Raw genomic sequence first — 25,515 nt, forward strand, 5'->3', positions numbered from 1 at the left:
ATACGCACCAGCACGTACCTTGAGATCCTCGGGCAGAGGTCTGTTGTCTGTTCCAGAGTCTCGACTGAAAACTAAAGGGGACAGAGCGTTTGCTGTCAGGGCCCCGAGGCTCTGGAACAGCCTGCCCGAGGAAATCAGGTCGGCTGAGTCAGTGAACTCTTTTAAGTCCCTTCTTAAAACATACTTTTATAGGAGAGCTTTTCCCGATCTTATTTGACTTTATTTTATCCCTTTTATTTTATTGTATTTTACTAATTTTATATAAATTTTTCATGCTCTTATCTTGTTTTTTTGTATTATTCTTTACACTTGTTAAAGCACTTTGTAACTTGTTTTTGAAAAGTGCTCTACAAATAAGGATTATTATTATTATTATTATTATTATTATTATTTAATTGGAAATGGTCCATATTACAGCAGGGGCATCATCCATTGTTTGTCTTGACACATATTAAAGTTCCTGAAACCAGTGTTATTACTAATTAATAAGAAAAGAAAAATAGTAAAAATTAATTATTAATCTAAAACGTACCTTCATAATGACCACACAGTTAATGAGTTCCCAAGTGACACAGTGGTTGGCAAACCAAAACAGGAGCTGAAGGCCGTGTCGTGGGAAAGGGCGGCCAAACCCTGAATTCATCAGGTGCTCTAATGTGCAGAGCTGCTGCATCACCATAGTTGGGGGGTCAAAGGTGACTCACACACACACACACCTTCATAAACACACAAAAAGATCAAATCTAACCCTCTTGCAGTAGCAGGTGTGCAGGTACGTATTCTAAATGCACATTACACAATGACACAAAAACAAAGACTGAAAAAAAAAAAACGTTTGAAGCCTGCACAAACACAAAACAACTACTTATGGCGATTTACGGATTACATTTAATAAATGAATATAATGACAAGCTATACGTAAAACAACAACCGAGGTGGAAGCTACTGTTATAATAAAGACTGATGCCCAGTTTTGTTTGCCGTTTCTGTTGTTGTTTGTGTTTCTCTCTGCACACGGCTGCCAATTTTTCAACTTAATTTTCTGCATTCTGGTGAATTTTTCTGCATCAATTTATGGTGGAAATGTTTTTGTCTAGGCTATGTCAACAGAAACACAAAACTCAGCCAGCAGGTGACAATTTAAAATATAAAATATACCAGAATTCAGTAGGCTTGAAAGCCTACTTTCATGATTTACTCCTCCCTCCCCTTTTTGTCTTTGTTTGGGGAAGTTCCTCTTTAAATGTGGCACCTCTTCCCCTCAGTTAGAAACTCCTGGACTGAATCTTCAAAGCTTTTTTGCATCTATTCCACATATCTGTGTAATCTGACATCTCCAGAAAGATTTTTATGAGAATAACGTCATCATTTAATCACAATATTTTTCATATTCTCGCCTCCCCATAATCTGCTGTTCATTACAGATTGAATCCCAGACAGACAGACACAGACTGTCCGGATGAGACCTGTGCAAAACGAAACTAACTGAAAACACTTCACCACAAATCCTCACATGTTAACTTCAGCAGCTCTGTGCAGCTCACGTTCCCAACAGAGCAAGGCTGCGCTTCAGATCATACATATAATGTTTTTATATCGCAAAACTCTACCAAGCGACGTCACGCGATCACCGTCTGCCACTCACTGCGCGAAGGCGGGCTTGCTTGATTCCCGTCACAGCGTCCGCCGGTGTCGCATCAGCTGGGTGGGTGGAGTGTAATCGCGTGAAAGAACAACGTTTAGTTTAGTTTTTCCAATGCGTGAGAAGAAAAGTGATGCATGGCGTGAGGGCGTGTGAAAAGTGTCAATTGCGCGAGTCTCGCGCTCAACTGCGTGAGAGTTTGCAGAGTCTGCTCAGCGCTTCCTCCTGTCCGGCAGCGAGAGAGCGTCACTCAGAAACGCCGCCTCCCGCCCGTGCGTGCTCGGTCACGTCGTTCCGTAGCGCACGTTGAAGGGCACGTTGTGACTGCGTCATTTGCGCGCCGCCTCTCTCCCGATGCACTTCTTTTCCCGAAAGCCTAAAGATAGATGTTTCGATTTCAGGTGAGCGTTGTACCACAAAAAAAAAACAAACACAGGTGTGCCTTTTTTTTTTTCCCGCGGACACTTTCAGGTGTTTGAAAGGGAGCCGGCGGGGATTCGCGTGCTGAATGTTGTTTATTGTTTATGCGACGGTCGCGTTCAGTGCGGTTGGCGGCCTGTGAAGCAGCCCGCTCGCCTGGTGACATGCGCCGCAGGGTGGGTGAGGGTAGGAGCTTATTGTTTCATTAATAAATGTCGGTTGTGAAGGGCCAGTGTGCGCTAGTTCACAGCTCCTTCCAGACAGCAGCATATTTGTTGGTTTTAGGGCAGCGGGTTCCCTTTCGACGTGGGTCCAGCGTGATGTAACGTCAGCATTAGCTCTGTGGCTAACTGGTTCTCTCGCTACCTGCAGGGTGCCAGACCGTCCTGGAGGGGGGGGTGAAAAAAAATCTCTTTATTCTGATGACTTAAATTTAGTTAGTAATTTAGAGGGGAGCTACTAAGCGGTACGGTGTCTTGAGTTAATCTGCTGCTGGTCAGCTAAGGTGCTAATCGGCTATTCAGAGTCGCTGCAAGGCCGAAATGTTCACTGATGAATTCACTAGTGTTTAAGTCGAGCAGCATTTTCACTCAACTTTAATTGTTGAATTCACTTGAATAATTCTCATAAGCGCAACCCCACCAGCTGGGTCTAAAATTAAATCAGTGTCGCACTTATTATAAGGGCTTGTGTTGCATGAGCAGCAGACGATTGTCCACACATATACAGTGTAGGTCAGCCAGTGTTAATATACATTTATCTATGTCTTTTTTATATTTAAAAAAAACAGAGGCATGCGGACAAATATGACCTAATTTGGCAACATAACTAATATTCAGTATTAGTTTCTACATAACCTGACCGTGCTTTTCTGCAGATTATCTCAAATGACTCATTATGGCTTTGGTGTAACTGATGACACACTGAGTAGCAGAAATGAGAAAGGTAGCATTCACCAAAAAAAAAAAAAATCCTCCTGACAGATGCTCATAGTGGTTAGATGTAATAATAAAAACAGTTTCTGAGATCCGCATTTGAGACTTGAGCTCAGAGCTGGCATCAATAACTTTCTGCGCGGCCCATTCGAATAATATTGAGCAATTTATTGACAGAGTATTGGTTCTTGCAAATCTAGAACTGGACCCTAATCAGAGTCCCAACTCACAGCTCCCTCGATAGTAGTTCAGCAGTCTCATTCATGTCCATCTCACTATTTATGCTTTGGTTGTTTTTCTTCCCTCCTTCTCTCCAACCTCCCTTGATTTCTTTTCCTCCTCCGCGTCCTGCCTCCTCCACACCGTCCTCTCACGCCGTTCCTTGTCCCTTTTGTCGGTCTTTACAGTCCCTGGATGAAGACTGTACTTTGGAGGAGGAAGACGAGGGACTGATAGAAGAGGAGGATGAAATCGATCAGTTCAACGACGACACCTTCGGAGCTGGAGCCATCGGTGAGTCACGTGTAAAATATATTTGAGTTATGGGTTGACATTAAATTACTAGACTTGCATCATGTGTCATTATCTCTTGTTGTTTTTCTGAGGTTGAATGTTTGAAATGACATTGTTAGTCCTCCACCCTCGAGCATAACTCTCTCTGAATGCAATATGTTCACGTCTTCTCTGAGGCTATTTTAGAAAATCCAGTATATCAGTTACTCATTTTTAATCACAAAGCAAGTGCAAACGATGGAAGACGTTTCGTCCCTCATCCAAAGGACTTCTTCAGTTCTGACTGACTGGCAGGGAAACTCAGCTACCTGAGGCCAATAGGTTACGTTTGTTGAGTTTCCTGGGAAGTTTTCTTAAACCCAAGAACACACTAAGACAGATGCTGGTCCACCCCAAAGACCGCACACCCAAACACAAGAAAAGCAATCTAGTGTATGCGGTCCAATGCAGTGAGGAATGCACAGACCTGTATATTGGGGAGACTAAACAACCACTACACAAACGCATGGCTCAACACAGAAGGGCCAACTCCTCAGGTCAAGACTCTGCAGTCTACTTACATCTGAAGGACAGAGGACACTCGTTTGAGGACCACCAGGTGCACATTTTAGACAGAGAAGATGGATGGTTTGAAAGAGGCGTCAAGGAAGCATCTACACCAGGGTCGAGATGCCGTCATTGAACAGAGGAGGGGGTCTACGCCACCACTTATCCCCCACTTACAATGCTGTCCTTTCATCACTTCCCAGGAAACTGAACAAACGTAACCTGTTGGCCTCAGGTAAAAAAAACAACGATGGTCGTTCAGTCTTGGCCACAGGTAGTCTTAACGACTGTAACGACTGTCGTCACAGCAACAAGGAACACTAACGAACCAGCGGTATCGATGACCCGGGATAACGACCCCACTGAGGTTAAATAGCTGAGTTTCCCTGCCAGTCAGTCAGAACTGAAGAAGTCCTTTGGATGAGGGACGAAACGTCTTCCAGTATCTTCAACCAAGTGCAGTTGCCCTTGACTTTTAACCTTTGTTGGATAACTATGACCTGGATGACTGAGAATCTTCATAGACAAGTGCAAACGATTTAATAACGTCACCAGCTGATGAAATGACACAAACTTCTTTTTTCCCCTTTTTAGGATTCAGGTTAAAATTGTGTTTGCTTCTCTCTCATAAATTTAACCTTGTGCCTGCACCTCCATTTCTTTTGTTCTTGCCCAATCATCATTTGTGCACCGTTGTCGTAGGGTTGCAACAGTATGATAACTCGCTCAGAAAATATCTACACGAGTGAAATGTTGAGTTTGTAAGGAGGGAGGGGATGTGCGAAGTCGAAGAAGCTGCTAAAAAAGACTATACACTGGCCCAAGATGATATTAAATCCTGCACACTGCTCCTTTAATCTTTTATGTAGCTCCTTTTCATTATGTTGTTGTGAATTAAAATGAGTCAGGTCCTCGGGGTCCACTTTGATGATGATGGTGATGATTGTATCGTGTTTGTAGATGTTCTTATTGTTGTAGGTCACCTTCATGTAAACAATACATGCCCACTGTGTTGTTACACTGGGTTATAAGCCAGAAACCCCAAATCTGTCAGATGTGTGCGTAAGATTGCAGCGCAGATGATTCATTGCCACTGAACAAACAACTTCTCTGTCTGGATCCACTTCCAGATGATGACTGGCAGGAGGAACACAAACGCCTCGCCGAGCTCGATGAGAAGGATGGGCTAGGAGCGGGGCTTGGGATGGGAGGAGAATCAGATGGAACGGAGGACTCGCTCTCCTCCCGTCTCCCCCTTCCATCTTCCCTCCCTTCGCTCAAATTCTCCTCGTCTTCCGCTGGACAGCCTCTTCCAGGTCAGTGACGTAATTACTGCAAGATCGCACAATTGCTTACACTTCTGGTATTTGCGGGTTTTAGGATCTTCTAAATCACTTCAGACAGATTAAAATTTGCTTTGCCAGCGGGCCAAATTGATTGGATAAGTGAACGGAATTGCTGGTCACAGATTTTCCCGTGACTGGTTCTTGAAGCTCTAATGTAGAGAGTAACAATACACCTGTTGGAAAAGTAAAACTGCCATTTCTCCAGATGTGGAGGAGCGAGGAGGGGAAGGTGACTTGGCTGAGTCCCTGGCCAGACTCATCCTGGACGCCGACCCGGCCATCGCTGGGGTCGGGGCGGCTGAGAGGCCCGGTCCATCGCCCAGCTCTTCAGGATCCGGCCTGTCCACTCTGCAAGGGCCGGACCCACCCAGAGTCCGGGCCCAGCCCTCCTCCATCCCACTTCCCACTCAACCATACCAGCATCCCCATCACCCCCAGAACCAGCCGCCTCCTGGGCCCTCCACCTCAGGTGAGGACAAATGCCATTTTGTTTGACAATAACACATAATTACAGAGATGTAGTATTATTATAATAATAATAATAATAATAATTTTCTAACTCTCTAAAAACTCAACTGCAGGGATAAACGTTGTTCTTTCACAATATATTCCCTCGTTTGGTGTTTTGATGATGTGCTTATATTTTTAGATCAAGCCAAAGATTGATCACACAGTGAATCAGATAATTGACCAGGTCCTTTGTTCAGTCTGAACAGGGCAGTGGTGTCGTTGTTTATCTTGTTTTGTCACCATGGTGTCACATTTCTACTGAGTGCTTTTGCTTTTTAACACAAAGGAAAATGCACCTTCAGACACACCTGCTTGTATTTAACTACTTTGTGACGACGTGGTTTACTTGACGAGAGTTTTTCCTGGCAGAATGGACCTTTTTGGGTGGGGGGGGGTCGACTACGTACGACAGGAAGCATGATCAATCTGCGACTTGTCGATGTGACGACTTTAAACCGTTAAGGAAGGTTTATGTTCTGTAACGTTGGCTCTGTTTTACTGTAATCTGCTGTGTTGTGCTGTACTCTGCACTGCTCCAGGCCTTCCTCCTGGCCCTCCTTCCTCGTCCATGCTCAGCTACCAGCAGCAGCAGCACATGATGCGCAGAGGCAATGCTCCTATAGGCCAGGTTAGTTTGTTAACTGACTCTCTGTGTACCAGTATTTTTTAATGCCTGCAAAGAAAAATGCAATCACCTTTTATATTTATGTGTTTGCTGCAGTAACTTCATTTGTAAATCTTTTTGTTTCGGGACCTTTTTTAAATGAAATGCTGTCATTCTCTCTCTTAGATGAACTCTCACAGTATCTGGGACAACAGTATGGGCTTTGGGCCGGTCAGCGTAACCCCCGGACTGGTGACGCACATGGAGGTGAGGGACTCTCACTCCTCTGCTTCTTAAAACGCTGTACATCCATGTCTAGTTTAACTGCTTATCCTCAACATGTATACATACAGTACATGTTCATGGCAACACGCAGAGCTATACCTGGGAAGTAACTTATGCATAGATCATAACTTAAAAACAAGAGCTCAAAAATCACCCTGGTAGTTGTCAAGTCAGTTTATTTAAATAGCCCAATATCAAAAATCAGTGATTGGCCCCGAGGGGCTTTATAGAACATTTGGCCAATAGACATGTGTTGTTTACCTTGACTGTGTAACTGATGTGTAAAAGCCACTAGCCTCTGCATTGCTAAATAATAGCATAATGCTGACTATCTAAATTCATGTACAGACGTGAAAAAGTAAGTACACCCCAGCAAATGTGACTTTATCAGCAAATTTAGATACTGAGATGTTGAGGTAATGTTGGTGGGGGAGGACAATTGAGTAAAAGTGGGAGGAGAGGTAGGGAGGGAGAGTTTTCTATTGTCTAAATAAGAAAATTTAAAATCAATATTTTGGACTTATCGTCGTGTTTTAATGGCAAATCCGGGCCGCTCGGTTACATCATCATAGTTTTCTTTTGCTGGCGGTGTTCAGTTACATTACCTTTTTTACAAAGTTTCAGTGAAAATCAAATGTTAATGGTTCCACTTGTGTGTAAAAAGCAAAACGTTTCATGGGGTTGTACTTTTTCACAGCTGTAATTGTAAGGAGATGAGCCTGTGCAAATCAGAATCAGTCAAAACAAAATTAACATATTTTTCTAATATTGTGTTCACCGTCTTTGTCCTCCTCAGGATAGTCCTCTAATGTCTATAATCAAGGAGGTGGGCCTTCCTAAACGACTTCCTCAGGGTAGGAATGACGAAGGACGGGACTTATCGGAGAGGGTCCCACCTCCACGCTCTTCTTCTCCTGTGATTGGCTCCCCTCCGGTCAGGGCGGTGCCTATTGGGACCCCGCCCAAACAACCAATGAGCCACCCCCTGAATCATCAGGTGAATCTACAGTCTTTCCCTACTAATGTCTTTCCTCCTTCGCTTCACAATGTCTAAGGGCTGAATGAACTGTAGGGCACAAACATGGTCCACGCAATACCGTAACACAAATGACGGCGCCTGGTCCAGCCAGCCAGTGAACAAACTCCTCATCAGTCCTCGTGGGGTCGGTGTAGACATGAACAAAGCCTTCGTGACAGCAGAATACTTCAGCTGCATTCCTGTCTGAATGACGAGGTGACATAAATATGCCTGTGCATGTTTGCGTACTTGCGTGGACCATGTGCCCAAAAAGTCTCATGTTCAAAAACAAACACAAAAAAACCCACAATCCCTGCATTGTTGTTGTCTGTCTGATAATATTAAGAGCAGTAATTTCCTTTAGGTTTCAAAGTTATGTGTAATGTCTAATGTGGTTAATGTCTGTTAACCGTGTGTGTGTAGATCCACCATCCTACGGCAGTTCATGTGCGAGCCCCGGTCCAGCACAGATACCCTCCTCCTTTCCCTGAGCGTCTGTCACCCAACACCCTCCTCAATATAGCTGTGAGTTGTTGTTTTGGTTTTTTTTTTCCTCCCGTTCTGGCCTTGAATACAGCTTTGTATGCACATTAAGGGGGCTTTCACGCCTGAAAGTCGAACCAAAGTTCACGTTTTGACACATTGTGATACATTCGGTTAGATTTTGGTTTGGTTCAAAATGAGAAGTCTGAAAGTCGGGACCAAACAAGGTAGGTGTGAAAGTTTGCTGTGAAATTTGCTCCCAAAGACAGGGAGGGACTTGTTGAAAATATTGATTTGTAGACTCTGTACGGACTGGTTCCAGCTCCGAGTAAATGAATACTGCGGCCAAACACAGCCTCCAAGACCGACAGAGGCCAGTTTGGCAACGGGTTTGGCTCTTGGCACCCTGAAGCTGACTCGGCTAATGACTATTCGTTTAACCGAGCTAACTAACTACACATACAGACAGATACAGGTAGCGGTTTAACAAAAAGTAAAGCTATCTGTCCACCATGAAACTCTGTAAATCATCTCAGTACTATAACATATCTGATGTTTGTCTTTGAGACCGTATTCGACCCCGTTCGTGCCGTGTTCATTAGGAGACTGCTGAGCGAGGTTTCGTTGACTGCTCGTCCTGCTCGGGTTCTGGTGCAAAGTGCGCGCCGCTCCCTGCCATCATCCTGGCCTAAAAACCTCCAGTGCTTGAGTAAAGGTGTAAACGACTCCCTTCACGGTGCTCCGAGCTCTCCGAGCTACGACCACTAATGTTAATTAGGTAACGGTAAGAGGTTACTTTAAGTAACACTATTTGTTCATCAGCAGACTCTTAGAGTTGAGGCAGAGCATTCGGGAGACATGGGGAACTTTAGGACACCGTTACAAAGGTGCCTTTGGAGACGGCGTAGGATGCAGGCAGCGACGCAGCTGACTCCCGATGTAGACAGAGCAACTATCAACTAGCCAATCAATTTCCCTGAGATAAGGGCCATTGCTTCGGTCGAACCCCGTTAACGATACAACAAATCAAGGAGTTTGTGTTACCTTTTTTCTTAAAGTGATGTGTGGTAAATGTTTTTTATGGCACGAGATGTCATATTATTATAAAGGACCATTGAAATGTCTTTGGTATGACAACATACGTATGGACGTGCACAGTTCTGGTCCAGCTGCTGTGTTCACTCACTGGGAGCTTCCAGTCTGCACAGAGTCTGCAAAGCGGGGCTGGTTAACCTGCATTCAGCGTATTGGCGACTGTACTCGCCAATAAATGTCAAAATATGCGGAAGCACTCTGCTTTCTGTTTCGTGTGAACTTTAATGACATGCATTCAGTTTCACTGAGTCATTTATTCAGACATTTTTGATTCTGGCAGTTTCTGCCCTTCAGATATATTTACCATACAGACAAGAAGTGGTATTGATCATCTCATCTAACTCTCTGCAGAAAGAGAAAATGGCTTCTGTTGACTTCTCTATTTGCTGTGTTTGGTCAGAACTCTCCGCTGTGTCGTGGCCCGTTTCCTCCCGGAGTTGGTCCGGTCCTGTCTCAGATCCAACGTGCCCAGCTGCTCAGCTCTCAGGTTGGTACCATAGACACACATAAATCCATCAATGTTTTTATTTATGCGCATTTTCGAAAGAGTTAATGCGCAAAATGGGAGATGGAAACACATTTCTCATGAGTGATTCTCTCACACTTTGGGTCCCTGTTTAACCGTCTCTCTCCAGGTGGCTGGTTTTCCTCACGGTGGGCCTCCTTTGTTACCAGGTGGTGGCTTCAGGCCGTTCTTCGGGGGGCCTCCTCCTCCACACGGTCACCGAATGGGTCCACCGCCCCCTCACGGCCCCCCCAACCACACACCACCCATTCGGCACAACACCACCCACCTCCACCCTCAGCATCGCCGCATGCTCACGCAGCGCATGCAGAACCGAGGAGGGTGAGGAATTGTTGATGTTTGTATAAAAACGTTACAATAAACAATAAAAGAGCTCAGTCATGTCACGCAGCACTGTGGTCCCGAAGCAACAAGCAAATTTAGGCCATGTCATCTTCGTCTCTTTACCTCCCTGTAGGGACCGTGGCAGGACTGGAGGGGACCGGCGCAGCAGGGACCCATACAGTAACCTGATGACTCAGAAAGAGAAGGAATGGGTAACCAAGATCCAGATGATGCAGCTGCAAAGTACTGACCCGTACCTGGATGACTACTACTATCAGGTTGGTTGATTTTCCTAGTCGACTAGAAGTCATACGTTAAAGCCATCAGTCGACCTGTAGTTGCATATTTATGATATTAATATAATTTAAATATGTATTTTTGGTGCATCAGAAAACGGTGAGAGCGAATGTTAAAAGCAACTAGGAAACCAAAAGCTTCTGAATAGAATCACAGCTTCCAAAAAACAACTGCTGCTGGCAGTGTTGACTTGCTGTGCGTCCTTTCAGGATTCTGTAAAACACAGTTGCAGCAAGCAGTACGGACTGTTACTGGCTAGTCGGGGGCTCGGCTGTTAACACAGCAGAGTTGGGCTGTGGGTGTGCCAGGCTTGTGCTGTGTCGATTGAAGGGATGATCAGCAATTGGTTTTTCATGCGTCGACATTAAGGCCATTTTAACTAATGAGAATCAGCTTTATTGCCAGGTATGTGTACACATACGAGGAATTTGACTCGGGATTGTACATTGCTCACGATGTGCTTACTAATACAATAATACCATAACACAATAATAAAATAAAATAAAATCAGACACAAACTACAGAGTAGACAACAATAATATACACAAAAACAATATAGACATATTGACAAGTAGTGCAGTGATCAGAGTGCAAAGGATGCAGGAGTAAACTATTCTCATTATGTACATGTTGAAGGTGGATATGATATACAGGTACACATACATGTATACATGTACACAGTGTGATGGAGCATAGTGCTGGAAAAAATAAATAAGACCAATGACCTTATGACCTGAGGAAGGTGTATTGGTATACAGTATATACAATATGAGCTAAGGGGGCTTTCACACCTACCTCGTTTGGTCCAGACTTTCAGACTTTTCAGTTTGGTCCGAACCAAAAATACAGGTGCGAAACCTCCCGCGGACCACAGTCCGGACCAAATGTCCGACGTAAGGAGGTAGTCTCGGTCCGGATCAAACTGAACCATGGTTCGGTTCGTTTCTGCATTTTTTGGATGTTTCGGACTTTCAGACCATTTACAGGAAGTTCGGCGTTTGCTGTCTAAACCGGAAACAAGCAAATGCGCGGGGAAGGACACAATTATAAATCTCCAGTGACGGCTCATCTTTTCAAACAGAGGGCCACTATAGAAGCACCCTGCCACCCGTCTCTTTGGTTTCTCCTCAAACGGAGGTGCAGAAGGATCGCTTGCTGTCTTCTCCTCCTGTCCTGTCGGTGACGTTTTAATGTTTGCACAACAAGGACGTTTAATTGCGACTAGCCTTCAGTATAGTTGGTGCTGCAGGCAGTAATGCCATAATAATGACAATATAGTGGTGACAAATATGCACATGTTCATTTTTTATTCATTCATTCTTGTCAAAGATACCCTCTGAACTGTTTAATAAACCAATCGATGTCAAGTACAGGGAGACACAGCCCACATAGATAATGACAACAGGACGCGTGGAAAGTGCGGTCGCAGTATTGCAAAACAAAACTAACCGAATGTATCAAAAAATTTACTCTGGTGCGGACTTTCAGGTGTGAAAGCCCCCTAACTCGCTATCAGAACTAAGATGACATAAAAACAGTCTGTAGCGGCGCCACGGTTGCATGGTAATTCTGTGGGAAACCCTGTAATGTGCATTTACAGATGTTTCTGGTAGTTTCTTTTAAGGCTAATAAGCCTATTTCATCCATGCTGGCATTTCCCTGGCATGCTGCGACGTAACACTATCATTAATCAGATCGCCAGTCGGTGATCTAAAGTACCCGTGATTGTGCGATTATGAAAATGGAGAAGATCGCCCAAGCCTAGGGTGTGCCAACCTAACTTGTTAGAAAACGCACTAACTAGATAAATAGAATTTAAAAATGTAATTTAAAAAAACAAAAACAGAAGAGGTTAAACTTAACTGTAAGTATAATCAGAAAAATTATAACTTATATTTATCCTTAAAAGTCTGTAAAATGTTGAAATGAGCTCATTTACTTAGAGGCCAAGGCAACATCTTCTAATTGCTGGTTTTGTCCAACCAACAATCCGAAAAGTAAATATTTAATTTGCAATGATGGAACCGATTTATTCTGCAGTATCGAACAAGCCCCGGATGTTTTGTCTTTTCACACAGTGGATGTGCTTTATTTATTTATTTATGCCAGCATGGACGGTCCGCTGTTGATGGTGGTGTATCAGAGGTTAGGCTTGAACCTGCTGGACACTTTTGAGGCCGTCTTAGAAAATATTGTGAAAGTACTTCTTAAACGACTCATTGGTGAATCGTTGAAATAATCTATAGAAGCTTGGAAAACTAAAATCGTTAGCTGCAGCCCTAATTGTAGTCTAAATCAATAATCCATTCAAATTGTGATCAATCACACCTTGCAGAGAGCCGTTTACTGTGAGTTGGTTGTGGATCCCTGACGTGTTTGTGTGTGTGTGTAGAACTACTATGAAAAGATGGAGAAACGTCAGGAAAGAGAGAGCGACAGCAGCAAGAAGGAACACACCACCAAACTTATCACGCCACAGGTCGCCAAGGTCGAACACACCTACAGACCAGGTAAATGACAACTGGACGCACCCGCAGTATTATCTGCACTGCGTCGGATGGCGCATCACACGTGATACTGGAGACTTCGACTCTATTGCATGTTAACACATCTGATGTTTGTTAACAGTTCAGTTCGCGGGCTCTCTGGGTAAGCTGACAGTCTCCAGCGTCAACAACCCTCGCAAGATGATTGATGCTGTGGTGACCACTCGCACAGATGATGAGGTATGTTAGCGTGTTTCACTGCTGAGCTGTTTTCAGCAACTGAACGCTTCCTGAAGCTGCTTCACAGCCACAAACTCTTCACTGGATGGCCGTTATTGTCAAGCAGCTGCCAGCTAGCAACTCATTTGGGGGGGGGAACAACCACAGTGTTTGAAAGTTGTGGAAACACCTTTTTTTTACCTTGTGATTTGTTAGCTCGCATGTGGTCGATATCGTGGTTTCTCATGTGGTCGATATCGTGGTTTCTCATGTGGTCCTTTGAAAATAAGACACAGGGCACTTTCCTGCCCCCTTGCGGTGCTCACCATTATCTAAAATCAAGTGAATGAAGTAGTCAAACTGGTCAGTCCTGTTGATCAGTTTGCCTGTCTTGACTGTCTGTCTGCCTCCAGGAGAAAAGAGAGAAGCAAGTTTGGAATAAGAGGCGACAGATCCTCTACACTGTGGAGAAGGTAGGACCAGGACAACTGTAGTTGAGCACATGTTCAGTCAAACTGCAAGAAGCACTTCTGGATCCTAACTACATCTCTGTGACCCTCCCATCTGTCCCTCAGATGTACAGTTTGCTGCTGGAGGTTCAAGACTTTGAGAAACGTTTTGTCCAGGCGACGGAGGAGGACAGAGGGGCTCTGCTGGAGCAGCACAAAACCAACACCGTGCAGCTGTGCAACTCTCTGCGGGAGAACGAGTGGGACGACAGGTAGAAGGAAGTGGCTGAATAGAAATAACTGAACTACAGGAGAGAGATAATTTAAAAAACAAGAGAATGCCCATCTGCACGCTAATTCTTCTTCTCTTCCTCCTGTAAAGAGTGAGCGATGAGCAGTGTGTGATGATCATGTCGGTGCGGAAGGGCAAGCGGCTCGTCTCCAGGCTCCTCCCCCTCCTGCCCTCACCCCAGGCCGCCGCCGTTGTCATGGCGATTGCCCGCAACCTTCCCGCCCTAGCCAAGAAGGACAAGCAGGACCAGGTAACCATTTCACACTGCGACATCATTTTCACACAACAATCCAGGCTGCTCAGTGAGAACTCCCAGAGAGCGGCGCGTGGTCCGTATGTTCTCCAGCAGAATGCCCGATGATAGTCAGGATACGACGAGTTTACAGACACGCTTTTTTATGTATTAAGCAAAATGATATTCGACTTCGCAACCGGATTTAGCAATGAGGAAATACTTTAGCCCCCAGACTCTATCTTATCATGCACCTTAGATACTTTCCCGTGAATCGGATGTTACAGAAGAAAACACCAGTGATTTGGATTTATATATATATTTTTTGTGACTTTAATTTGTGATTTCTGGATATTTTCTGTGATTAATAACCCCCCACCCTGGCTATTTTATTTGGACACGTAGGCCTAAAATGTCTAAATCTATCTAAATATGTGGAAACATTTTAGGACAATTCAATTATAGCCTAAAGATGGGCTGCATCTCAGAAACTGGCCCGTTTTATTTAAGATCTCCTCCCTAAAATCACAGAGGCTGTATGAACGTAATGTTACTGAAGAATAACTTAATTTCAGCTACAACTCAAGTGGTGTGTGTCGACACAAAGATGACCTGCTCTGGGAGTTTAGAGATGCAGCGTAAATCACCATGGCAACAGACTTGGGGTAACACCTATCCACCTTTCGTACTGCGGGTTAATTGGGAAGTTGCACCCGGCGTCGCAAAGTTACTCCTGAAGTTACCTGGATAAGCCAGTTACCTCCCCTTTCTTACAGTTTAGAGACATCACGTGTTCTGCAGTTTCCCATCTAATAAGAATTTATTTTAAGCTTCCTGCTCTTTAACCTGCAGCTGCCTTCATCCTGTCTCCGCCCTCTTGTTCAGGTGCTGTGCTGGTTAGTGGAGCCGGTTTCTGCAGTGATCCAGTCATTGTCCAGCTCCGCCCTCACAGACTTGCTCCAGGAGCTTCAGGGCAGCGAGGGCCAACTGGCCACAGTACTGCACAACAAGGTACGCACTACAGGGGGTCAAAGTCCACTTTTGTGTCACACTCTAGTACACACAGTCACTCGTTAACTTCAGAGCCAAGATGAAAGAATGGTCTTCTGTTCAGACTCGTACGCAGTTTATTTTGTGTCAGTTCCACATACACCATCCTGCTGATTTAAATACTCACCAGTGCACCACTGGTGTAATAATCCGCTGCAGAAAATAGTCCCAAACAAATAGGAGGGAAAAGTTCAGCCTCATATAGTCCAAAGAAGCACCAAACACACGTCTGTTTGTTCCTGTCTAGTTTGGTGTGACACTGCTGTATCTGATCCTGAGTGAAGGAGAGAGGATGCAAAGCTCAGACCCCAACTGTCAACTCATGGACGACAATCGATGGTAAGCTGCTTTCTCGTCGTCATAAGAACACATCAGACTCCCAGAGACATTCAAATCATTTTTCCTTCTCCTCCTCACATTTACTCTCAATCCCCTTCCGCTGTCGCCCGTTAACCCACACTTGACCCTCTCTCCCCATCCAGGACTGAGTTGGTGTTTTCAGCGACGAGAGAGTTGCTCAGCGTTCCCTCCTCCTCCCTCGCCCCTCCCCTCTTCACCCCTCCCAACCTGCTCTCCCTCCTGTCACGCTACGTCGATCGGCAGAGGCTGGAGCTGTTGCAGGACAAGCTACAGTGAGTTAAATCGGCACAAGTTACTTCCTCCTACAGTTACGCTACATTCACATATTGGGCGATGAGACCGTGGATAGGGCCCTATGAAAGCTAAGCTATTACGTTGAATGTTTGCCAGGCAGTGTTTCCCATTAACGAGACCGCCACAGTCTCAATTTGCTCCGCCATAGTCTCACAATGAACCTCAGAATAACATTTCAGACCTCTAACGTTGTGTTTTGTGGGCGCTGCTGTAAGCGCGCACGCTCACACACTTTGGCATCCGACACATCCACCACTTTTCTTTTGAGGGAACTACAGTAACGTTAACGGTCTGTTTCTGTCACTCGTTTGTGAGAAGGCACATAAATTTGGAGTGCACACGTATTAAAGCCTTTATCGTAACCGCAACGGAACAGCTCGAGCTGACGGGCAGGTTAGAGACTTTATCCTTTATCAGTTTGTGTCTTTACAAAGACAAGTGCTGCAGTATGAGAGTCCGACCTGAAGAGAGGCTGTGAAGACGAGAACCACATACAACATTATTTATCAAACTGGGTCAGACTTGATGAATTTAGCGCGAGGAGGATAATGGGGGGTCAAAACAATGGTAGGGAAAACACTGCAGGCTGGTTGTGCTTAAAACAGCTTTCACTGTGTTTTATTGAAGTGTTTACTGGAGATATTTTGTATGTATTTATTTAGGTTACATACAGATCATGTCAGTTCTTTTAACTGTTTCACAATAGGTGAAAATAAAAACGAGCTAATCATTTTGTTATTTGCATTTCTCAGGATCTCTGCTTTGTCCAGGTAGAAGTTACAGACATCAACACAACCCCTTTCCCCGTCGATGCAGACCTTTCTTTTTGTGTGCGTGTGTGTGTGTGTGTGTGTGTGTGTGTGTGCGCGCGTGTGTGCGTGTTCTTGTGCACGCATTCTTGAGGTGAATCCATGGTGGATCATTTTAATCCAGCAGAATCTCTAGTCACTTTTGTTTTTCTTTGGGTTTAGGCTTGTGTGTACGTGTGTGTGTGACACAGAGAGTGCATGAGACATTCTGAATGATAAATAAAAATGAAATCTGCATTTTTAAATATCTTGTTTACGATTATGCCTGTGATGAACCTTCAAATTAAAAGTATTTCTATTATATAAAAATGTGGACTCTGTGCTTTCTTTTACACATATCCTTCACATTGTGAATGTTCAGTCCGGTCTTGCGCTGTTGGAACCTTTAAGTAACCTTGAGGACCGACTTAAAATTGCTCTACTGTAACACTGGTAGACTAAATGCAATTACGATCAAAATTGATGCAGCAGAAAAAGATTTTGTCCTTTTTATTCCACGCATTCTTCGTCCTTGTCAAAACCTGGCGCCTCTGGCAGACCCCCTGACTTGTTGAATTCTAAAGTAGTGTATTGTGCAATTTTAATTTAAATGTACTGCTATATACACAAGCGTAATAACATGTGATTTGCAAACACTTTAAACAAATAAGGTGTTTTTTTCCCCAGCAGTATTCCCTTTACACAGTAGCATTTCTTGTAAATCTCGACTTAAACATTAATGTAATCCAATCAAATATTAAACCAAAGCTGTTTGCCACTGCCAGGGCGTTACCTTTTATCTAGCTTGTTAAAACAAGTTACCATGAGAGTCCGGCGTTAGACTTCACTCGGTTAAAAACTTGAAATGACGTTACAAGTCGCGGTGGATATTTTAATTATGTTAATTAAAATGTTAATTAATTAATGTTACCGTGCTACTATTTACATAATGCACGACATGTGAACAAACTTGCTCACCGTCAACCCCTAATCCTGTGCACAGGGTCAAAGGGGGCTGCAGCCAATTCCAGCTGGCATCGGGATGCGGTACAGCCTGGACAGGTCGCCAGTCCATCGCAGGGCCACTCGTCTAAAACAAGAGCACACGGAGACAACCCACACAGATGGGGGAAAACATGCAAACTCCACACAGACAGGTCTGGGACGACCAAGGTTCAAACCCACGACCTCCTTGCTGTGAGGTGACAGCGCTAACCACTACACCACCATGCTTATTTTAGGCAGTCTTGTTTGTATTGTTCTTAATATTTATCAAGACTCTTGTTTTTAACCGATCAGCATTGCTATACTGTGCTACCCTGTCTTGTTGATCCCAGCAAAATGTCTGGCATTCCGGTTCTTAACAGTGGAAACACGTTTGTGCCTCGTAAACTAGAACATTGTGTGACACCTAATCAACGACGGCCAGTATAAAGCATGATTGGCTTTAAAACGGAAGTTCAAGGATTTTGATGCCAACAAATGAACCTGCTAGTTTTGCCTTATTTTTATGTTACTTTACTGTTTACAGATCAGATACTGAACTGACACTGCTACAGGAGAGCAATGTTAAAGAATTAGATGAAACCCCACCAGTCATGACAACTGCATCCACATCCAAGACTAAATACGGTCTGCACCAGGATTCGATTCCCACGGCTCACTGACAAAGTCCTATCAGGAGGGATAGTTGCAGGTGTTAATTCAGCTCTACTCACTATCCCCGCTACCACCATCACACAAACCAATGAATGCGATACTTGGGTATAAGATCAAAAAGGTTTGTGCACAGAGAGCCCTGCATGGAGAAGAAGATTGGAAGCTAAGATCAAGAACGCAAGAAAGAGAGATTTTCGTTAGCTAGGCTGAAGAGGTTTCCCAGAGGAGTAGAGGCCAAAGGAATAAATGGCCTTTTCCAAAGATCCAGGGTGTACTACCAGTTGCAAGGAAACACCTGCACTAGAACAGACCCGTGCAGAGCTGAGCGATACTGGAAGCACATATGGGAGAAAAAACGCCAAGTGGCTGGTGGACCCAAAGCTGATGATGCACGGAGCAACTTTTAGAGCAATGTTGTTGGGCAATGTTGCCGTCAATGGTAATGAGTAAAGATTGCTACCGTAATCCCCTTCCCCCACCACCCTCCCCGCCTGCCGCTATCCATTCAAAACATAGCCAGACTTGCCACCAGCAACATTGCTCAAAAAGTTACCCCCGTGTATCATGAACACAGCAACCTCCCAGAACAAGAGCCAGTCGTCATCATAAAGGTAGACATCCAATGAAGAGCAGGACAGCTCCAGGACCTGACATGATCCACTTCTACTGGCTGAAGAAGCTAACACCACTACATAAAAGCCTGGCAGCACAAATGAGTGAACTTCTAACAACAGGCATTCATCTAGACTGGCTAACGAAGGGAAGGACAGTCCTGATCATGAAGGATACCCACAAGGGTACAACACCTTCAAACTACCGTCCGGTAACCTGCCTCTCCACGGCACAGCACAGCTAAGTTCAGTGGACACGAGTCAAGTATACAAAATCAAGTGCGGCATATACCAAGGTGATGAATGTATGTAGAACATACGAGCAACCAAAAGTGGGAGTACGCCAATTAGTGAGTGTCGGAGGCAATATCCTTGATGAAACAAGGAGCATCCATGAATACATCAGGACGATGGCTCCCCAGGAGGACCTGCTAAACGAGGGCCTCGGGCAGCAGAGGAAAGTGAATAATGAGGAAGAAGAGAAAATGTTGTGGAAGACCAAGCCCCTCCATGGGATGTGTCATCGGCAGATAGAGGAAGTGGCTGACATCAAGACATCCTACCGGTGGCTAGAAAAGGCCAGCAGCAGGACAGCACAAGAACAGGCCCTAAGCACAAGATCCAAAGAGGCAGGGATGCCCCCGAGACAGTCCAGCACATAATAGCAGGGTACAGGAAGAGAGACGTTTAGCCAATCCTGTGGTTCCATTGACAAAAGGGTCTACTACGCGTTCTACCACTACCACTCATGCGTGAGGTGAGGTGTTACCATGATGGCTGCAGCATGAGAAAACTGAGAAGTACCAGGACCTGGAGGAACAACCGGTGGAATAAGGTGAAGGCCAAAGTGGTCCAAGTGGCAATAGGTGCATTAGGGGTTGTGACGCCTAAACTATGAGAGTGGCTCCAGCAGATTCCATAGACAACATCTGAGGTCTAGATGCAGGCCTAGGAACAGCTAAGATACTGCGCAGAACCCTCAAACTCCAAGGCCTCTGTAGAGGCAATAAATCTTTGTTTGCTTTATTTGTTGATAGTACTAGTAGCTGGTTTATTTCAGATAGATATAGCTGAATGAAAAGTGCAATATTCCTACCCAAAATGTAGTGAGCAAAGCACAAAGTGGCAATAAATAGAAATTCTCAAGCAAAGCAGATTACCTCAACACACCCCCAGTTCAGAATCTGAGCAAATGTTCCACGTTATTTTCCACCAGTGCTTGAACGTGAGGTTATGGACACTTCGCCAACTGCTATAAAAGAATAATGGTAATTGTCTTCATCCCTTTGTAGTTCAGGTAAAGAAAGTCCAGGCCCTTGGTGTGAAAATTACCGTAAAGCGCCCCAGAACTTCAATTGTGGTAAAATGCAGCCTGACCCGAAATGAATGAGAGAGGTGTCTACAGACACTGAACCCAGGTGAGAAGTCTTGGTGAGACGTAAAACTGTGATTTGATTGTTCTTGTTGTGTGTTTTTTGTCTTTGTTGCTCTAGAAAGCACTTTGAGCAGTGTTGCATAGCTAATGTTTGCATGTGTTCCATAGTACAACGCCTGTGCGATAACCATGATGACTGAACTCTTAACAGCAGTTTGCTGCATTTCCACACTCTGTCCCACTAAACCAGCGGAAACAGCTGCTTGCTGTTTCAATGAAACTTTCCAGAGCAAGATTAAATAAAATGTTATGTTTTAAATTAAATTAGATTGTCTTTTCCATAAAATGTTTATTTTCACTCATTCATTTTTGTTTTATATTCTTTTAATGTGTTTATATTGATAATATTTGACCACTAGATGGCAGTGTTAGTAGGGTTGAAAATGTACACTGCAGAGGCAGGTGAATGTGACCTGTGTTTTACATACATTCCACCTGCATTAATCTTTTTAGCACACTGTGTAAGTTTAGAATATCATTAAAAAAAAACTACAACAAAACAAATGAAATAAACAAGAATACATATTGAAATGGAAAATGACCTAATGTTGATAATAAGACGTGCAAAACCGCCTTGAAATGTTTAAAGAACAGCACTTATCAAATCAGAATCCAGCGTGGGCTTGAGTGACTTATTGCTTATTATGAAACCACCTCTATAGGCCTACATTTATCAGAAAACGTGTACTTTTACAAAGCCTTATCTCTCCGCCAAACAATATAGTCCGTGTACATCTGAGTAGGCTGGAAGTGTGATGATGAATCTGGTTCATTAGTTGTTTATCCACAGGTGTGTGTGGGCTACTTCGTGACTCAGCTGCAGACTCGGGGTCTGCAGCAATCACTGAAAAGGACTTAGTCCATCGGGCCATTGCGCTTTGGAATAAAACCATATCTTTGATTGAATTATGAGAGTCTGCGTTTGAAGGGCTACGACGGTAAGTGAGAGTTTAGTCCCTTTTTATTAGGCCTGCTTACAGTTTTAGTGCACGAGTGACTACAGCGTTTGATACAACAGCTGTCTGGTATATCAGCGACGTGTGGTTCACTAGCCTTAATGCCCAAAGGTACGTAACGCCAAACTCCATTAAAAATATAACCGTGTAATGTTGGCTCGTTTACCTGCAAAGGTAGATATACCGCGTTAAAACCGATTTAACTCTTTTTAGAAGTCGACAGACTCCAATGGCAAACTCGGCATACATATGATATAAAAAGCACCGGAATTTCAACTACAACTTTAAAATGTAAGTGTGTGTGTGTGTCCTCCATTGCAATGAAGCAGCTTGGTGCTAAGATAAAAAAGATTCCATCGCAGTAAGTACTACTTTGTTGTATTTAAATCATATATTTTGTTATATTGTATTTTAAAAATAGCTATTTTCTACATTCCGCATTAAATTTACACATTTCTGAACGAAGTTTAGCGTCACTTCCTGCCCATTGCAACAAATGACCACATTGGCGTCTCTCAATAGCCAGGTACCAGCTTACTTTGTTTATAAAAGGCTACAGATCTTAACGCCTACTTGTAAAATTATCTTAAGTTTTCAACTGGTATTTATTCACTATTTAGCATGGATATAGGGTTTAATCCCAGGCATCAAAGTTGCTATTTTGCCAACAAGATCTTTCTTTGGGATATATGTCATTATGTCGGCATTTCTGTGAACAATAGCCTTAACTAACAGATATTTTAGGGAAATTCAATTACTTGTTGTGTCCTATGCCAGTGTGTACGCGCACAGGTACAGTTGTGTGGGGTACAGGTGTATGTGTTTGCATACTGTATGTCATTTAACAAGTGCAACTGCATCACCAGCTGTGTGCTATATGTGTAGCTGCACAAATGACTGTCCATGACTGTCTGCTGTTGCGTTTATGAATGGCATTGTGCAGTATTGTCCATGCTACTGCTTGTGGCATCATGTCTCCACTGTGAGTGTCCATGCAGTGAAGTGTGCCGGTGGTGTAATGGACATTTCTGCTGCAGCAGCACTCTGAGTGTTACATAACAGATTGTCCTCTGCATCATCCTGCAGGCTTCCCAGGATTAAATAAAGACTCCGTGCTTCTCCTTGGCATGGTAGAGCACTTTGTGTGTGACATGAGGAAGCACCTCTACTGCTCCTATCAAAGCCAGCTCCAACAATCATTCAACACATAGAAGCAAGGGGCTCATACTTTGAGCCCTCTGCTTCTTTGTGTTGTTTGATTATTTCTACGCCATAGAACAAAATAATAACATGGGCCTCTCTTTGATGAACAACCACACTGTGCTGATTTCTGCTTTCTAAAGTCACTTTGTGGCCCTTTCTCTTAGACAATCAAAGATGTTTTCTGTTGATCCAAAAAAGCAAATGACAAAGTAATACAATTTCCCCCCCCCCCCCCCCCCCCCCCAGTTTTTAGCATGGTGATGTACATCTCAGTCTAGATGGGATCTGTTTCTGTCCATTACAAACTACAGTACACTGTAACACAGCAGTTCCATGTTATCCTGTAGAGGCTGATGCATGTCTTGAATTACCTATTGCTGCTGCAATAGGCAGCTGATACCACTGCAGTGCGTGTCTCCTCTAGTTAGACTGAATTTGGTTTTGCTGGATATACGCTATTTTAAAGAAAGACAAATTAAGAATTTCTGTAAATTTAAGGATGAAAAGCTCCAACCAATCAGTATTTTTCTAATCACATCAAACATGGATAACTAGATGTTCTTATTAATAAGACACATGAGTTGTAACCATTAAAACAGGATCAGAAATCTTATGACTGGGTACCATGCCACAATATCATATGATTGCTTGACGAATGAAACTTAAAGTGCAAAATGACCTGGTTAACTGAATTAGGTGTGCAAAACCTTAGAAACACAATCATTATTATAAAAGGCTACACTGCCAAAACCTGAAATAAGATAAATCTGTGCAAAAAAACCTGTCAATAGGGATGTAATTTACACAATCTGCAATTAGCAGATTTTGCATGTATTTCCAATATTGAATAATTTCAGTGAACTAATTACACACTTCTCTTATGGAAATAATTCAAAGTGATGGCGCATGTTTTTTTTATTGTGTACAATCAATCAATCAATTTATCTTGACTTCTTTCTCACAGCAAATCACACTGTAGAAGCAGTTAGCTATAAATTCCTTATTAATTTCACTAAAATAAATGTTGAAACTCAAAATGTTCTCAGGTGAATAACTTGACTATAATGGTAAATGTCTGCTACTATTAAATGTCAAAAGGACAAATGATATATTTTAGTATACATGTAAAAGGGTCTGATACTATTTCTTAGATGTCGGTTGTATCTCTGCTCTAATTAACCTCTGTATCTTGCAGTCTACTGTTGTGTGTAGATATATGTAAGCTATGATGACACAGACAAATTATGTATGCTAAGTTAGACTGATTACATATGTGCTTACAACTCTTGGCTAGTACAGCTTTAAATTGTTGCAAGTAAAAGGTAAATCTCTCCTGCTCTCCTTTTTTATGTGGTTCTTAATGAATGGAACTTTCAAAGTGTTGCAGGCTTATTTCCTACTATGCAGCATTTGCCTCAGTTGGCAGTAGAGCTAAATGTATCAGACCAAGTTTCTGCATGTCTACTTCAGCCACTCCTTGTTCAAGACTCTGCACTCGGATGAGGCTGTGCTTGTTTGTGTGGAAGAGTTTGTCTGTGTGTGTCATGATTGGCATTTGTGTGTGTGAATGTGTCTGAGGTAATTGAAGGTCCTCCTCTGCCCAGACGTGTCTGTGGGTGGGATATAAATATATCTCCAACCACAAAAAGGGTTGGACAAAAAAGGTAGTGCGCCGCATTTTTTAACGTGCAAAGCGCGTCTGATCGGGCCCTCACACAGCACGCATTTTTTGGTCCACGATCTGGTCTTCAGATCCTTCAATTCGCATGACACCAGAAGTTGGAGAGTGTTCAATTTGTGCAGTGAGATTACAGGAATGAATATCAGTAAGATACATTTTTAAAGTGCAAGGATATTTAGATGTGTCTTTTAGCAGTGGAAGGTAATCTGAGTTACTTTTTGAGCAATGTAGAAACAGAGTGGCTTTATTTAACCACTGTAACATGATGTGATGTTATTGCTAGAATTATTGTAAAATATATCCTTGATGATGGACAATTTCTTGTTTCTTTCTTTTACACATGGTAGCTCCGCTTTAAAGGGGCTGTATGTAGTTTTTCAGTAAAATTATTATTAATAGATCATATTTTCACTGCCTTTTTGTCATTGGGTTCAAAAGTCACTTACAAATTAAGCACACACCTGTTTTCTGTTCCTTGCATCAGCCACTATTCCTAATGTGAGGACACCGGGTCGGTATGGCTCTGTGCGCGCTCCCGAGGCTCATTCAGACTACAGCAACCAAAGTGGAGCCAACAAAATTCAGTCCACACTCCCAGTACACCATAAACTCCACGTAAGGATAAAAACAATAATTAAGTTTTATGCGCTGAAGCCCATCAGACCAAAATATGGTATCGATTAAAAACACAGTGAACATCAGAAAGGCTAAACTGAGGCTCATTGTTGACCATTTTCTCTCTGCTCGCCGTTCGGAAGCCTTGAGTTTGGCCGGTAGGGCGCCACCACGTTAAGTTTTTGCAAACAGCGGCACCGGACGTGACCATATTTGGACGGGACAGTGGCACTAACGGCGTGTGTGGCGCGAGCTAGCTTGCTTAGCTAGGTGCATCTGTAATTCGTGTTAACTGTCATTATAATCGGGATGATAATTTTGTCTTGCAAACAGTCTTAAAACTAAATGTACTCACCAGAGAAAGTGAACAGTAGTCACTCTATCCTGATTGACAGGTCGCCATGGTAACGAGTTGTCAATCATAGATAATCCCGCCCTGAAGCATTCTCTGCTGATTGAGACCATAAACTCATTATGAAATAGTTTACTGAAGTAACTATTCAGCTGAGAAGTAGCCTAATTAGGGCCCGAGCACGACCGTGCGAGGTCCCTATTGAATCTGCTCGGATTATTAGGGCCCGAGCACGACCGTGTGAGGTCCCTATTGAATCTGCTCGGATTATATTTAGGGCCCGAGCACG

General features: G+C 43.5%; 3 protein-coding genes across 10 annotated transcripts in view; 2 read left to right on the forward strand and 1 right to left on the reverse strand.

The window, feature by feature from the left end:
* Positions 1 to 2,010, reverse strand: part of LOC123969960 — a 5,761-nt gene extending 3,751 nt beyond the window's left edge. Inside the window, exons 1-2 of one of the 3 annotated variants that reach the window (XM_046047756.1) lie at positions 1,646 to 2,010; positions 533 to 716 (exon numbers count right to left, since the gene is read on the reverse strand). In XM_046047756.1, coding sequence (XP_045903712.1) covers positions 533 to 679 — 147 coding nt within the window. In that variant the 5' untranslated portion in view covers positions 680 to 716; positions 1,646 to 2,010. Of the gene's footprint in view, positions 1 to 532; positions 717 to 1,513 lie in introns of all 3 variants that reach the window. The other 2 variants (XM_046047754.1, XM_046047753.1) reach the window with 2 other exon arrangements.
* patl1 (PAT1 homolog 1, processing body mRNA decay factor) lies at positions 1,895 to 17,044 on the forward strand. 2 transcript variants are annotated; one of them, XM_046047752.1, is made up of 20 exons: positions 1,895 to 2,043; positions 3,405 to 3,510; positions 5,187 to 5,372; positions 5,608 to 5,871; positions 6,452 to 6,540; positions 6,703 to 6,783; positions 7,598 to 7,798; positions 8,243 to 8,344; positions 9,798 to 9,884; positions 10,033 to 10,244; positions 10,381 to 10,525; positions 12,937 to 13,054; positions 13,173 to 13,270; positions 13,663 to 13,722; positions 13,825 to 13,970; positions 14,081 to 14,240; positions 15,108 to 15,233; positions 15,520 to 15,611; positions 15,755 to 15,904; positions 16,679 to 17,044. In XM_046047752.1, the coding sequence occupies exons 1-20, from the start codon at positions 2,029 to 2,031 to the stop codon at positions 16,698 to 16,700; spliced, it is 2,460 nt and encodes an 819-aa protein (XP_045903708.1). In that variant the 5' UTR covers positions 1,895 to 2,028; the 3' UTR covers positions 16,701 to 17,044. The 2 variants fall into 2 exon arrangements, with proteins under 2 accessions (XP_045903708.1, XP_045903707.1); XM_046047751.1 differs by lacking the exon at positions 1,895 to 2,043 and adding an exon at positions 2,099 to 2,238.
* Positions 17,045 to 21,204: 4,160 nt separating this feature from the next.
* The window catches only part of LOC123969456 (microtubule-associated tumor suppressor candidate 2-like), a 69,407-nt gene continuing 65,096 nt past the window's right edge, over positions 21,205 to 25,515 (forward strand). For all 5 annotated transcript variants that reach the window (XM_046046856.1, XM_046046858.1, XM_046046859.1 and 2 more), the window contains exon 1: positions 21,205 to 21,357. The gene's annotated coding sequence lies outside the window, so the exon portion shown is untranslated. The remainder of the gene's footprint in view (positions 21,358 to 25,515) is intronic.

Source organism: Micropterus dolomieu, linkage group LG04 (genome assembly GCF_021292245.1).
Source record: "Micropterus dolomieu isolate WLL.071019.BEF.003 ecotype Adirondacks linkage group LG04, ASM2129224v1, whole genome shotgun sequence".
In the NCBI taxonomy this organism is placed as follows: domain Eukaryota; kingdom Metazoa; phylum Chordata; class Actinopteri; order Centrarchiformes; family Centrarchidae; genus Micropterus; species Micropterus dolomieu.